General features: G+C 37.4%; 1 protein-coding gene and 1 long non-coding RNA gene across 3 annotated transcripts in view; both read right to left on the bottom strand.

Annotated features, from left to right (window-relative positions):
* The window catches only part of dpp6a (dipeptidyl-peptidase 6a), a 352,070-nt gene extending 338,403 nt beyond the window's left edge, over positions 1-13,667 (bottom strand). Inside the window, exons 1-2 of one of the 2 annotated variants that reach the window (XM_052596001.1) lie at positions 13,298-13,667; positions 12,916-12,981 (exon numbers count right to left, since the gene is read on the bottom strand). In XM_052596001.1, the coding sequence (XP_052451961.1) occupies positions 12,916-12,972 (57 nt within the window). In that variant the 5' untranslated portion in view covers positions 12,973-12,981; positions 13,298-13,667. Of the gene's footprint in view, positions 1-12,915; positions 12,982-13,280 lie in introns of both variants that reach the window. The other variant, XM_052595999.1, reaches the window with a different exon arrangement.
* LOC128013206 (uncharacterized) lies at positions 861-2,857 on the bottom strand. The gene is made up of 2 exons (XR_008183265.1): positions 2,524-2,857; positions 861-1,979 (listed from the first exon to the last, which is right to left on the bottom strand). It is a non-coding gene; the product is annotated as an uncharacterized LOC128013206 (long non-coding RNA).
* Positions 13,668-15,440: the final 1,773 nt, after the last annotated feature.

Raw genomic sequence — 15,440 nt, forward strand, 5'->3', positions numbered from 1 at the left:
TCTGTCTCTTGCTGTGTCTCTACTCAAGGTCTAATTCCCTTAGTTATCCGTGGCTGTGCCTCAGTGCTTTCCAGCCTCTGGTGAACTCATTCTTATAGGCCATGATTACTTTGCTGGCCTTGGAGGAGAGAAGACATGGGTTGCTATCACTTCCCCACTCATTCTTTTGACTGCAAATGGATTAATTGAAATAATTCAAGTTGTCCAGCGGTGCAATCTCCCATCCAATGATTTAACTCGCTGATTAAATACCATGATACAACACATCACTGGATAAACTAACCAAAACTATTTCCCAAAAACCATAGCAACATTGTCATACCTCCTTCATTTAAACCTCGTTGGTTTTACAATATAGGATTATCATTACTGACATCACACGCAAGTGGCGGAGTAAAACTTTTATACTAATTAACTGAATTGGGATCACAGTTAATGTCAGAGCATTAGTGAATTTGCACAAACAAAACAAAGCTATTTAATTTTTTTAAACGCTACGCAGAATGCAATTACCATCAGGTCAGTAGGCTTCTCCACAGCATCATTTCTCCAAGATACTGCTGTAAAGATTATGTCTATTAGTAAATGAGGAATTTTTAGAATCGTGGAGTAAATATAATTTTTATTTTTTTAAAGTACACATCTCAAATTATTTCAATGTTCAACTAAATTGTCAAAATAAAATTTTAAAAAGAACTGATTTAGTATTTTATATTATTGCCACTTTAAAAGGACAAATAATGAATCATAATGATTCACTATTATTTAGAACAGGATCTTTTTTTATGGGTTTAAATAAAAGTGTTTTTTTTTTGCTATAAGAGACAATAAAACAACTCTGTAAGTAAATACATTACCACTGTAAGTAAATACATAAGTTTATTTTTGTAACATTTTTGTTGTAATTTAAGCCACAACATAAATGTCATTCCATAAAATAAGTTTAATGAACTATGAGCATGTCCAGCATGTTTTATAATACTCAAGCACATTATAACGTCTGTCAGAAACATAGGCTGACTGAATATTAGAGCTAAAAACATCAACATAACACTCATGGCATGGGCATCAGTCACTTCACTGAATACTAAATACTGAATACACTGAATACAATATATAATTTTCTGCATTTTAGCTTATTTATTGGGCCCTAGAGTATGTATTTAAGAGTATCTAAGTCCACATCATAACCACATTCTAACCACAGGTCAAGAGCTGTAATTTCAGCCTTGCAAGATTTTTGGGAAGCAATCAATAGTTGGCTAACAGTTCTTCGAGGAACTGCACCCCGGAATGGGATGTCAATGGCTAAAACTAGTCATATGGGTGTGACACGCTGTCAGGAAAAGAGGCCAGCAGACGACAACTAATTCAAAATAGACTTTACCGAGACTAGATGCAGCACATATCACAACTAATAACCAACAAAGGATAAAACAGAAACAGGACTATAAGTACACACATGGTAAATGAGAGAACTAAGGAGGAACAGCTGGACAAGGATTAACTAATCAGAAACTAAAGAGAGCTCATAACAGACAAGACAGGAACTTAACTAAACGTAATCATGACATTAGCTCCTCCCTCAGAAGGCGTGACATCACGCCACAACAGTAGATGACAGAAAAGGAGAAATGAGGGTGGAGGCTTAGGTGGAGGGCATGGTGCTGGTGAAGGACTGGAACCTGGTGAATTTTGAGGAGGCCAACACCATGGTGGAGCCGACAGTGGGAGGAACCAGGGAGGAGCTTTGGCTGAAGGACTGGGCGACACCCAGAGGCTGATCCAAGGAGGCGGAACCAGGGTACATGGAGGAACCAGAGGAGCTGAGAGATCGATGGACCAGGGCAACATCAAAGACCTGGAAGCCCAAGGGGGAGTGGCTGGCTCGCATGCCTGAGGTGGAGATGGGAACTCATCTGACCAGGGCAACGATGGAGCAAGTAAGGACGACAGGGAAATCAGAGGAAGGGAGGAGCCTGGTGAAGCCGAAGGGGTGGAGGATCGAGGCGAAACCGGAGACCTGGAAATCCGTGGCGGAAACTGAGTGAAGGTCGATCAAGGTTTGTCCGGATGTATTAGGGAGCTCGGAGGAGTCCTTGGGCAGACTGGCCTCGGTGGAGCCAAAGGAATGCAGAGCCGGCGCAGAACCGGTGGGCTGACAGGCTGAGGTGGAGACATGGGCCTGGAGGGCTGAAGTGCAGCCGTGGACTCAGCATGAACCCGAGCTGGTGGAGGGGAAGCCTGAGGCGAGGTTGATGAGCCGCAAGAAGCTAGCGGCAGAGGCAGAGCCGAAGAGCTGGATGACATTAGTAGGGCCGACGAATCCAGGAGACTGGCTAAAACCAGTGGAGGAGATGGGACCAGGAAATCTTATAAGGACATCGGAGGAGGAAGATCCCTGGATGGGTCCGGAGCCTCTAACAATCAAGACGGAACCAGCGAAGAAGACAGAGGTTTGAGGGTGGGTACTAGGGAGGGAATAGGATCTGCAGGCAACAGATCAATAAGGTTCATGTCCACCTCTGGCTTTAAGGTGGACTGATCAGCATGCTTCGTCTCCTTGGTTTCCGTGATCCCTGGCTCTGGTTCATGAACGAGCCCTGTTGGTCTCTCGGGCTCACTGACTGTGAGGGAGAGGCCGCCGTGCTGGAGCATCAAGCCCAGATACTCCAGCCTTCTTTGGCTTTCAGGTCTGAGGAGGCGGAGTAATACTGGGGAGTCCATGCCTTCCATTTGATTTGATGTGGTTGGTTATTCTGTAACATGCTGTCGGGGAAAGAGAACAGCAGACGAAGACAACTAATTCAAAATAAGACGTTACCGAGACTAGATGCAGCACATATCACAACTAATAACCGACAAAGGATAAAACAGAAACAGGACTATAAGTACACACATGGTAAATTAGAGGACTAAGGAGGAACAGCTGGACAAGGATTAACTAATCAGAAACCATGGAATCTAATGAGAGCTCATAACAGACAAGACAGGAACTTAACTAAATAACATAACTTAACTTAACATAATCGTGACAATGGGTAAGTACTCACAAATTAACACAATATGTTTTAGAGGGTTTTTGTGGAAAGGTTTAGAAGAAAGCTGGATTTTTAGACATTTAGCTTTTACTAACACATATTCTGTTTATATTTTATTAAGGCAGCTTTACTGCTCATTGCATTAGGTTGATGATGTGGTTTCCCCTCTCTAGCCACTGAATAAAAGACTTAGTTAATGATTATGAAAACACTTCAAAAGCAATAATTAGGCACATTGCAAACAATAAATTAAGTACCCCACCCCACTACGTACTGCTCTCTCAAATCAATGCTTATTTCAATAAGTTGTGCTATGGAACCTCCAGTGATAAGTATAGATTGGAGCAGAGTGAGTAATGAATTAACGCTCGATAGCTGGCACGTTTCAATGAGCTCACTGCTGCACTGCTGGCTAATCTTGGCACTGTAATTGTGGGATACACTTCAGTGCAAAACACAGCGTGACTACCATCACCTCTGAGCCTGGGTCAAGCCCCTACTTTCAACTGAGGTTAGTAGATTAGTTGTGTGAAATCAAAAAAGATTAAACATAAATAAGATTCGGATAAAACAGATTTTCCTACTTAATACATTTCCAATTATTATGCATTTGAATAAAAATAATGCATATGTATCAGTGAGTAGTATTTTTTTTTTCATATCCCCAAGAGAGAGAAACAACATTAAACTTTTTATTATTTAATTTTAATTATGTATAGAGGACAGGATAAAATGTTCTCTCTTTGCTAAGCATCACTAACTATTGCTAATTTGGTTGTTGATATGAACAAATATCCTGCACCATTTCTGCTACAGGCATGAATGATTCCTCAAATCATATAACTTATTGTGCACATGTTCTTTTCAAAGAAACTATGTATATAAGATACAAAAAAAATTTATTCTCAACAATATAATATGTGCAGAAAACCCATATTCTTATACTGAAGAAACCTTAGTCATATCTAGAGACCAGAATATCATAGAAATTTAAAGTTTGGTTTTCCACCTAGCAACCACTCAAAACACCCTAGCAACTGCATATCAAAACACCAACAACCTCTCAGAATACATTAGCAACTGCGTAGCAGTGCACCACTTACATTTTCTTTAGAAAATGAAAAAGTCTAGGTATTTTTTGTTGGAGTAAAAACCAGGTAAAAGCCTTCCATCTCCAATATCATAATAACATATTTCTTGAAAACTGAACAAATGCAGATCAACATTTCTCACAAAGAGCATGTAAAACCTTGGTGAATAAAGAGAACACAATCTGTTCAGTGAGGCATGTCTTCAATAGGGGGTTTCTTGTGGAATCCAGAAGAAAATAGGTGCGTTATTTAGATCAGGAGCTGACCAGCACTTCAGCACCAGGACTCGGCAGCACCATGGACAGCGTCATACAAAACCCTACATGGCTGGCATAGCATTAAAGAAAGTATTACACGTTTACAAAAGCAAATGCAATAGGCATCAAATCTGTCCATGCAAAAATCTTTGTCACAATGCCAAGGCACTAAAATGCAGCTGGTAGTCATACATGTATATGTGACCCTGGACCACAAATCCAGTCTTAAGTGTCAATTTTTTCAAAATTGAGATGTATACGTCATCTGAAAGCTGAATGAATAAGCTTTCCATTGATATATATTTTGTTAGGATAGGACAATATATTGTATATCGAGATACAACTATTTGAATATCTAGAAACCTGAGGGTGAGAAAAACGCCTTTAAAAGTTATCCAAATAATTTCTAAGCAATGCATATTTCTAATAAAAAAAAATTACATTTTTATATATTTACAGTAGGAAATTTGCTAAATTTCTTCATGGAACATGATCTTTACTTAATATCCTAACGATTTTTGGCATAAAAGAAAAATCTATAATTTTGACCAATACAATGTATTTTTGGCTATTGCTACAACTATACCCCAGCGACTTAAGACTGGTTTTGTGGTCCAGGGTCACATATATGTATAACCACCAAGTCACTGTATCAATGTATTTCTATGGGATTTTTGTTTGTTTGCTTGCATAAAATCGTAAATATCTGCATTAGAGAAGTATTAGATCACATCTTAACAAGCCTCATGAGATAAGGTGAGATAAACAACAAAGTTTTGTTGGCCACGTCTACATGTTTATCCTGTAAGCAGCGAAACATTCTGAAGTTTCCAATGACTGAATGCAACCAGAAACTATGACATAGCCTCATGGTGAATATACAACTCTTGTAAACTTGCCTCCAGGTAAAACTAAGAATGAATCTGACTGTTTGTCTTTCCAGGGAGAATAAAGCAGAAACCACTCAGGTTTACAACCGCAATCATTTAGCAGATGCTGGGAAAGTCATGGGAGACTCGGATTTCCTTCGAGCAGGTGTTCTTTAGTGCTTGTTTTAAAAGTTTTGAAAAAGTATGGAGAGCACTTGGGGCCACTTCATTCTCATCACAGCGGGTGATGTTTGTTCTTGGTCTTATTTTCAGAGAAAACTGTCTAGACATAACTAGTGAGCACAGCGCCATAGAAAATAAACTCATTCCTCTATTCACTCCTGTTATGCTGAGATGCTTTTACTTTCTGCAGATGGCACAAACATGTTCTTCTTCAGCCCTACTAAAATTCAAGCTTAGGTTTAGCAATATATCTCAATATGTGCATGTGCAATGTTTACTTCAGCGAACCGTGGTAAATCTGCCAGCACATAATCAAAAAAGCATCTACAGCTCTTTATCTGTGTTTTTACGTACATCATGCTCAATAGATGGCATACACTCACAACCATTTTCTTATTGAACTGCCATATCTGATCAGCATATGTTGAAAACAACATGTCCCAAATGTACAGTACCAAAAATACCCTTATATGAATGTATTACTATAGGGACCTCTAGTGGTTAACTGCTGCTACAGCTTGTCAGCAGGGAAAATGAACCAAATGTTAAAAGTGATTGTTCACCAAAGCACAGAAAGTGCATTTAAAAGGTGCTGTTAAAACAAGCAAACACACATTTCTTCAAGAAAAAAATAAATAAATAAAAAATAAAACAAATTCCAACTACACTGAGGAATTCTGTGATATTCTGACATGCCCATGGATAATTCTTCCTTCTGAAAAAAAATATGCAAGAGGATTTATACTTTGCATGATTCACCAAAAGCAAAAAGTATCACACCTTTCAACCATTTTTTAAAGATTTTATTATTATTATTGTATTTACAAATGGCATTTTTTTTGCAGATGAAATATTTTAGAACATAAATGTAAACTAAACCCCCCCCCCCCCATCCAATTTCAATGACTTTTTCATGCTTGAAACATCCCTATATTCCTTGATATTTCCAGGTTTTTATGAATCTCTGCAGTACTGAAAGTATTGACTGGGGGAAATAACACAGAGCATGAAAAATGAACTCAATAAATTGATCTAGACCTTAATGCAAACACCCTATAAAACCAAGTTTCTTTCACACATACTGTAGAAAATCACCAATAATTCCTTATTTTTGCTATTCTAAAACAGGCAAACCTAATGTGTGAGCCAGTGGTCCTGTCTCAAACAGCACCCAAATACCTCCATATCCATGACATCAATCAGTGTCCCATAATGAGTGACAAACTGAAAAATTTTCAAAATAACAATTACAGAGGCAGATTATTGATTAATGACTTGTTTTCACACAGCTCTTGAACAATATCATGGTATGGCCGTAAAACCATTTGGCCTAAATACATCCAGTATATTTTGACATCTGCATCACATAACCAGCTCCATATGCATGTTTTTCTGACATAGTAAACTTGCTCTGCATCTCACCTGTTACAGCATTGCACGAGTCCAATCTTCGAGTTCAGTGAAACGTAAGTCATAATAAAAGAGCTCTAAGACTTATAAAAGCAAGCTAAAACAACATGAGCGCTTCTATGAATGCATTTTATCTCAAGGTTGCTTTTGTTAACATTATTGGTTAGGTTTGCAATAGAGCATTAACCTTTTAGTGCCGATCAACAGACATTTGATTCTGAACTGCTGTGATAAATACAAGCAACCAAAATAATACAGCATAATGTTGGCACATCCACATTAATATGTTTTGGAGGATGCTGAGTGCACTTTCAGAACCATTCATCTCACTTTAAAAATGTTTTAGTTGATTGTTAAATATTATTCACACTGAAGAAAAATGTAGGCCTATAAAATCGAAATTAACAGGATTTTTTTCACGAAAATACTATTTAATTCTGTTGAATCAGCCTAAATACATTACAATATACAACCAAACTATTACTTTATATTAAAACTGTACCAGAAATATAAAACGTATAATTTTTTTTATATATTTCATACAGTCTCCTATACCCAGATAAATATATCCTACTGTTTTCTGCAGACAATCAAGAGCCTTACTGGTGCATGTGTCAAATACTCTCAACATTAATCCTACTTCTCCTTTGTAAAGTTGCTCTCTGCTCCAGTATAGTGTCATGACATGTTTCCTACAGAATAATTCATCAAACTCTTCTAGAGCCTCAGTTGAGTGGACACAAAACCCACACAAAGTGACACTCTACACTTCTGTCCACAAGATACACTGAATCATCAAAGGCTTCAGAGATAATACCGGTTTCCCTTCACACCTCTCCGTTTCTGCCATTGTCCCAGCTTGTCATAAAGATAATAATACCATGATGTGTGTCCTGCCTTAGGGACAAAACTGAAGGTGTTGTCCTTACATATACTTCATTGCACTGTGAGGAACAGTGGTCAAGGCTGCCATCAACAACTGAACGTAATGACCACAGCAGTGACAGACACAAACAGTACTGTAGACCTCAGGATTCAGGTAGAAGTAGTCTAGAATTTGATTTGAGGCTTACAAAGACTTTGAGATGTGAGCAACTGTAAAGCCTATAAAACAACTACATTGAGTCTTTCACTCATCAATGATCTTAATACCTACGACACATCTTCAAAACTCATGATACAGTCGGTTGAACAGCAGTGTCTGTCAGCAGTGAATCTTTTTAATTATTTTCACACAAATGCATTCAGCAAGAATATCTAGCAAAACACATGGTATCTGTTTCTCATTCAAACCCAGTCATTAGCTAAATTCAATGCATCATTAGCTTATTTTTCAAAACTATTTATGTTCAAAATAAATTAAACAGTGAACTTTATATGTACAGCTGTATTTCTTCAAGGATATTCAATATTTTAGAAAATAAAACGGATACGCCTGTGGGGGGAAATGTTTAATTGAACTGAATGTGAACTTGTAGTGTACGTCAAATCATAAAAGCAGATTTAGCAAAATAAGTTGTACTTAAAGAAAATAGCCTTTCATGAGTTTTCTAGAAAAAGTGCACTTTGTAATAATCTCAAATTAAGTTTGACTTTAAATTGCATTCTTTTATTTTATTATAAAGTATCATTTTTCATTTTGTACAATAATTGCTTTAATATTATTTTGTTTGTGCATTAAATAAATTACATTAAAGTGTATTTAAGCTCACAGAAATGCTTGTCAGTACATTTAAAATACACTTTAACCATAGTCCCATGATAATCGGATAATTGTGAAATTATGAGCACATGCATTTTGCCACTATGCAGAAAGTGTCACACACAAAAACAAAAAACCATCACGGTAACACATGACACTAATATAATGAATAATACAGTAAAAATTTGTATAACACTATAAAATAAACATTGCTTCAAAATATTTATTCCACTCATATAACCAAGTTGCCACATGGGAATGTCAGTTTAAGGTATATTTGTTTTATACTGTAAGTTACCAGATTACATATTTTTTTCAGTATTTTAAACTTCTTTCTAAACTTATTACATTTTTTTCACCATAATGAGTGATCAAACTTGCTGTTAATCAATTAACAGGTTTTTACTGTAAACTTTTTATAGTACTCTGTGAAGAAATCTGAAGATCGGATGATCCCAAGGTAGGTGAACTATATGCACAGAATATAAACAGGATTTTTTTTTTTTTTTTTGCTAAAACCCCTATATCTGTCATGGAAGAAAGTATTTAAAATGACTTTATTTTAATTTTTAACATTTGACTTCAGAGCCAAGGCATCACGATTACCTGCAAACTGTTGCTCCCAACTATCATTATCATAACACTAGCTGAGAAACTGTCTCAAACACACACTTATCAATTTGATCCAATTGAAACATGACAGATTTTCTCTCAGTATCAGACAGCGCACACTTCACTAACTCTCCTTCAATCAGTGACCTTTCAGAGGGTATGCCAAGCAAGAGTAGCATGGATCCAAATTAGTGAGCAACCCTGGTGATTCTGCAGCATTTAATACATAAAATGACATCAGCTTATTGATACTAAATCTGTTCTGAGAAGCATCTCTAGTACTAAATGTGTTGATCGAGGGAGCTTTTTAGCAGTTTGTGAAAAGCATTAATGGCACTAGAACAGGAAGGGTAGTCAGCACAGGAAAGATCAAGATCAATAAACACATACCTTATTCTGCAATGCAGTGCCCATAACAGAAATTTGGTTTTAACTAGAACTGTGATCGTCTGGGTGGTGCATCGATCGATAAGAAAGAATGAAAGATGAGACTTGTTCCACATTTATAGCCATGTCTAACAAAAGTGGGATCCAATAAAAGGTTGCTTCAATCACTCAGCATCCAGTTGCCTCATCAAACCAAATTTATAATCAAATATTTCTGGGAATACTAAGGAAACAGACTGAATTCCCAAAGCACTGTGGCACTATTGGGAATTCCAGCAGAGAATTTAAAGAGCCTGAGGGCAAACAGAGTGCATACTGTACATACCATTAATACAACACCATATTTATCTATTTGCTATTCAACTTCAGGGGAAAAAACTCTGTGGGCAGAGTTACAACATTGAGTTATGTACTGTACTGCTTTATACAGCTGTTTACAGGACTTACCGCAATTACTCTGAATTCTGCACTGCACTACTCGACTTTCCATACATTTGTTGAATGGTATACTGAATTAAATTGCAATTAAATTGCATGCTGTACTATGTATTATAGTTCGCCTGCCCATACAGTCCTGATTGCTAATGGGAAATGAACTTTGCTTGCTGTCCTCAATGGAGGCTCAAACCCATGGTTCGGCTTGAGCTCTGAGTTCAAAGCCCCTAATGCGGTTTTACCTAAAGGGAGAATAACAAAAATAGAGGAGGATATGGAGACGTGAAGAAATGCCGGATAAATTTATGCTTGGAAAGTGCAATGAGTGCTGCTTATACTGTATATAAGCTCATAATGATGATTCAGAGGATTGAATGATTAGGCTCTTCCCGAACCTAGGTTTGGAACTTCATTTGTTAAAAAACATCGGAAATACCAAATAATAAAAGTAGTTTAACCAAAAATGAAAATTTTTGCAGTTATAAATGTATATGCTGTTATGATTTTTTTTCAACATGACTTGTGTGCCATATTCTGAGTGTTCTGAAATCAAATAACAGCTTTGTGTTGTAAACAGACTAAAATTTGAGTAATCATTCACTGATCATTTCCCCCTTGAATGCCATTCACAAATTCAGTTAGCGTGTTCAGTTAGCGTGAGAGGAGGAAAATATATTTCAGATAAATAATTAAAATGTATGTGCCCCATTTACACTTTGTGTGTTTTCTCAAATAGGAGATCTGTTTTGTTAAAATTGTTCCATTTACACCTGGCCACATAAATGTCTTAGAAATAATAATAATAATAATAATAGTAATAATTATATATGTGTGTGTGTGTGTGTGTGTGTGTGTATATATATATATATATATATTAGGGGTGTAACGATACGCGTATTCGTATTGAACCGTTCGGTACGACGCTTTCGGTTCGGTACGCGGTACGCATTATGTATACCGAACGGTTCGTTGGAGTATTTAATTATATTTGAAAAAAAAAAAAAAAAAAAGAGAGAGAGAGAAATATAATGATATGCGTTCAACAAGGTAGCCCAATAACCCAAACAACGTAACAGGCAACGCCCCTGACACTCCCGAAGAAGAAAAAAACACCATCTTATATGTTTATGTTAGGCTACTCAGCAGGCGCTCGCTCACTCAGTACGCGCTGAAGGCTCGTTGCAAAATAGCCAATGCGTTTAACAGACTAGAAATGAGAAGATCCCCCAATAACCAACAGGTCTGGTGTTTGGGTGCACTTTGGATTCCCTTTAAGCTATAATGGTGATGGCAAGAGAGTGGTTTCCTTTCCAAAGCGCTCGGGCAGAAGCGCTCATGAGGCGTCTGTCTTTGCTAAGCAACAATGACGTGCTCTCTCCATGAGACGCGGAAATTTCAGCGAAGGATAAATGGATTTGCAGCTCTAAAAATCGCTTGCAGTAGCTCTGCTACTAAATTTATTTCAAAATTGCAATCCATATACAACTATGATCAGCTGATCCTTCATCTTGGCTGAGCTCTCAACGTTGTTACGGGAAAGGATGAAGCTGATTGGTTGGTTCTTGTCACATGACCCGCGGTGCGCTTGCGGCATTCTGAAAAGTTGAGATGTTTTTACATTTTGCTGTATCTAAAACGTATCGAACCGAACCGAACCGAACCGTGACATCAGTGTATCGTATCGAACCGAACCGTGAATTTTGTGAACCGTTACACCCCTAATATATATGTATACATACATACATACATCTAATCGTCAATTCCTGTGCTATATGCAAATTCTGAGATCATGTGACTGAAAACAACTATATATTTTCATCAGCTGATTTCAAAATCAAAGGCTGCAGTAGCTGAGAGAGCTGCATCAGCACTTGTGAAAGTATTGGTGAAAACCATTCACCACATTTAATGAAAATGACTGTGTTAAACATGTGAAGATTCCACAGATTGAAGAGTTACGTTTGTGTTGTGCTGTGCATGATTGCTGAAGACAGATGTTCATCTCCAGCGGACCATACATGTAGAGTAATGTTTCATTAGTGCTGTGATATAACCCACACATTTACTTTTTGCCACTTAAGGAAAAGCTTAATTTACATATGTGGCTTCAACAACCAGATGCATTTACACTTGTCCATCTGCGCCTGCATTACATCTCAACCCACTTCCTGAAGTGGTTTGTGTCATCGGATTGACTCGAATGAGTTCTGGAGAGCATTTAAACCTGGTCTTTTCATGATCTGATAGCTATCTGATCAAGTAAAAAAACATTACGAGACCAAGTTTACTGTCAATAGCTTCTATTATACCATTTGAGTTTTGTAAATTTTGACCTGCTAACCCACATAGCTAAAAGATGTTTTACAAATAGAGGAACTGAATCCCATATATTGAGTGAAAAACTGAGAGTAGTTTAACACTTTTTAAATGCATTTAATAATTAGGTTTTTATTATTATTGACCCTATTTTGGATCTTCTTTTTTTTTTTTTTTTGTCAAAGAATTAGTCAACCCACTGTCTCCAAATCATCACCCTCCACAGACAGGTCAGAATGTCAGTCAGAAAATCTATATGAATAAAATTACAGACATGTCAGACAGCATATCTGATTGGTTAATAGGTCCCGGGCTGCTCCCCCGACTGGTTCTCTCTCTTTATGACTTATGATTTCTCACTACACCTATTTCATTGCTGTCTGTCTGGCGCGGTATTAAAGACAAAATACTTTCAGCCTTGTAAGTTCGAATCCAACAAGACATCTTGTCAGTTTACCAACATACAGCTTCAACCATTTTTCCACTGTGAAATGGCACTTGCGACACAACAGTCAGTCACCTCGACTCTAACAGCTCTTCGGTGTATCTTGCAGTTCAGTTTGTTTTGTTAATATTTTTCATACGATTTCCGTACAGTTAAACCCGACTTACTTTGCCTCCTTTTGAGCATCTTCTGTAAGTGTTTGTGACTCCTGCGGTCTGATTCATTCTCGATCACTGGAAGAGTAGAGGAAAATAAATCATCAACAAACATCCCAGCTCACACCAACACTGCGTCTACACCGTGACGCGAGTCACGCGACGCGTCAAAACTAGAACGTTGCTGTTAGCGCGAATTTTTACACATTTTTTTTTTTCAAACATCAAGTTCAAATAGTTTTAAAACGTTTCTCGAGAAGCATGCGTTGTGACCCGTACGAAACTGTCCACTTTAAAGCAGTGTGTAGCGAAGCAGAAGCGTTCTACGCGTCGTGTACACTGCAGACTATAGCGCATTAAAATAATATGAACTTTACCTGTGTATCAGCTTTACCTGTTCAGTCTTCTTTGAATGTACTTGGAAGTCTTGAGGAGTTCAATTCTAACACTCGTCCTTAATATTCCCACTGATAAACACAGTCTTGACAAAGTGCCCCAAGTTTGTTTCCACAAAGCGCAAACAAGGTGATTGAAATAGTTGAGTGGGTCGTGATGTCCTTTTTTTATTATTAGCCTAATTGTTTATTGTCCGACAGAAAAAAGAAAAATCCACGATAAGGAGTTATTAGATGTCAAAGTAAAATCAGAGCACTGTGGTCATAAATGCAGATGAGGAGAGATGGAGCAGAAGGTATTGCTGCACATGGCATGTAGAGAGTGCTGGAGTTACTCGCTCTCCTCGAGCTCTTCAGAGAGGAAACGACCAATTACTACTGCATAAACCCCGCATACATACTTGCGAGTAATATGCACATGCAAAGAGTATAAAATCCCAAAGCAATGCAATTGATATGATTTTACAATAATTCAGTAAAGGCTCTGATATAAATTTACGCAATATCTGTTATAAACAGTTCAGAATCTCCCTATAGATATATACTGCTTTACAAGAAAATGCATTCAGCTTTAAATTTGTTTAGAAGGATCTGTTTTTCCCAGTGGGTGAGATATTTGAAAACAAAACATGATGTCATGGGGGGGGGGGTTCTTTGATTGAAATGTTTAGATAATAGTTAAGTAATAATTGTGAGTGACAATTACTTATTTTGTTATTTTATTTAGTCAATCTAGTTGTCACAGTGTGCCTACTAGGAGCAAGGAGACGAAGGAGATTCCAGAATTATCACAGACTTTATTTACATTAGGAGAATCACACGTAGGCCACAAGGATCGATGTTCAATACTGGACACCCAAACAGGAACCAACACAGGGCTAAAGTAAGAAATGAACTAATGGGACACACCTGAGATCAATAGAACTAAAAGGGGAACACCTGGAACAAATGATAATAATAAGGACAGGAACGGGAAGGACCAAGTAAGGGCATAATAATAAACATGAAGCACGTGGAGGAGGAAAAGACAACACAAGACAGGAACAGAGTCTGAGGCTAATGACCTCTTACGTCTTGGAGCTCATAACGTGAATAGATGGTAGATGTCAAATTGACTGGAATGAAATGTAAGATGACCTTAAATTTATCTTTGTAATCATTCATCAGGCTTTCAAAAAAAGGCTGACATTACATTATATATTACGTAATACACATTTGGATATTTAGTTTGTGCAACTTAAAGCAGTCAATCAAACAGCAAAAACTTTCAAGTTTGGTGGTATTAGTTATTCAGAAATGATAATGTTTTAGTTTTGATTTTTTTTTTGATTTTTTTTTTTATTATATTTTTTTAAAAGTTGTATTATGCCACCATTGGAGCATGGTCTATTAGAAAAACGTCAAGAAGTTCAACATCACTATTTGTAATATTAATGATCATATTAACTTGAAATGCAAGCTGTTTAAATGTGGATCTACAAATAAATAAATAACATTAATTTTGAACTCAGAATGTGTCTGATGAATTTTAATACATACTGTATATACTATAAGTTTAGCCAACTCAAAAATACCCTGAAGCTTGTTGCCTTAAGTTTTTGAATTTTGTCATCTTGTGATTTTTTTACTGTGTACTTGTTCCACCCCTTGACCATTCAGCTGGCATTAGCTGTATATAACCTCTTGTATATTGAGAGTGAGGAGTCACGTGCCGATTTGGGTTGATTTGGGAGGGGTCTGAGCCAGTCGGCCATGATGGTAGGACACGCTATCGGTTGCCAGGGGCAACGCCTTCAGAACTTCACAGAGGCGCGACTAAACATTTCAGAGCTCTTTAATATTTGCGCATTATGTCGGCGGAACAGAGAAAGTAAAGCAATGCAAAAAGATAAGGTGAACGAAAGGGGACCTTACAGGAACAAGCTCACACCAAGCGCAAAACAGCGGTATTTGGAGAAGCTCTCAGGCATAAAAAATATCTACCCATACGAGCTCCCTGCAGCGGGACAGAGACCTGGAGCATTTACCTCCATGCATTCACATATGGATATTGTGAATTATCTTGTTTATGGTGTAAGTAACCTTGCATTCACACTGTTAATGGCTTTAATCTTACCAGGACATTTACATCTTGCAATCACA

Source organism: Carassius gibelio, chromosome B24 (assembly GCF_023724105.1).
Source record: "Carassius gibelio isolate Cgi1373 ecotype wild population from Czech Republic chromosome B24, carGib1.2-hapl.c, whole genome shotgun sequence".
Taxonomy (NCBI): domain Eukaryota; kingdom Metazoa; phylum Chordata; class Actinopteri; order Cypriniformes; family Cyprinidae; genus Carassius; species Carassius gibelio.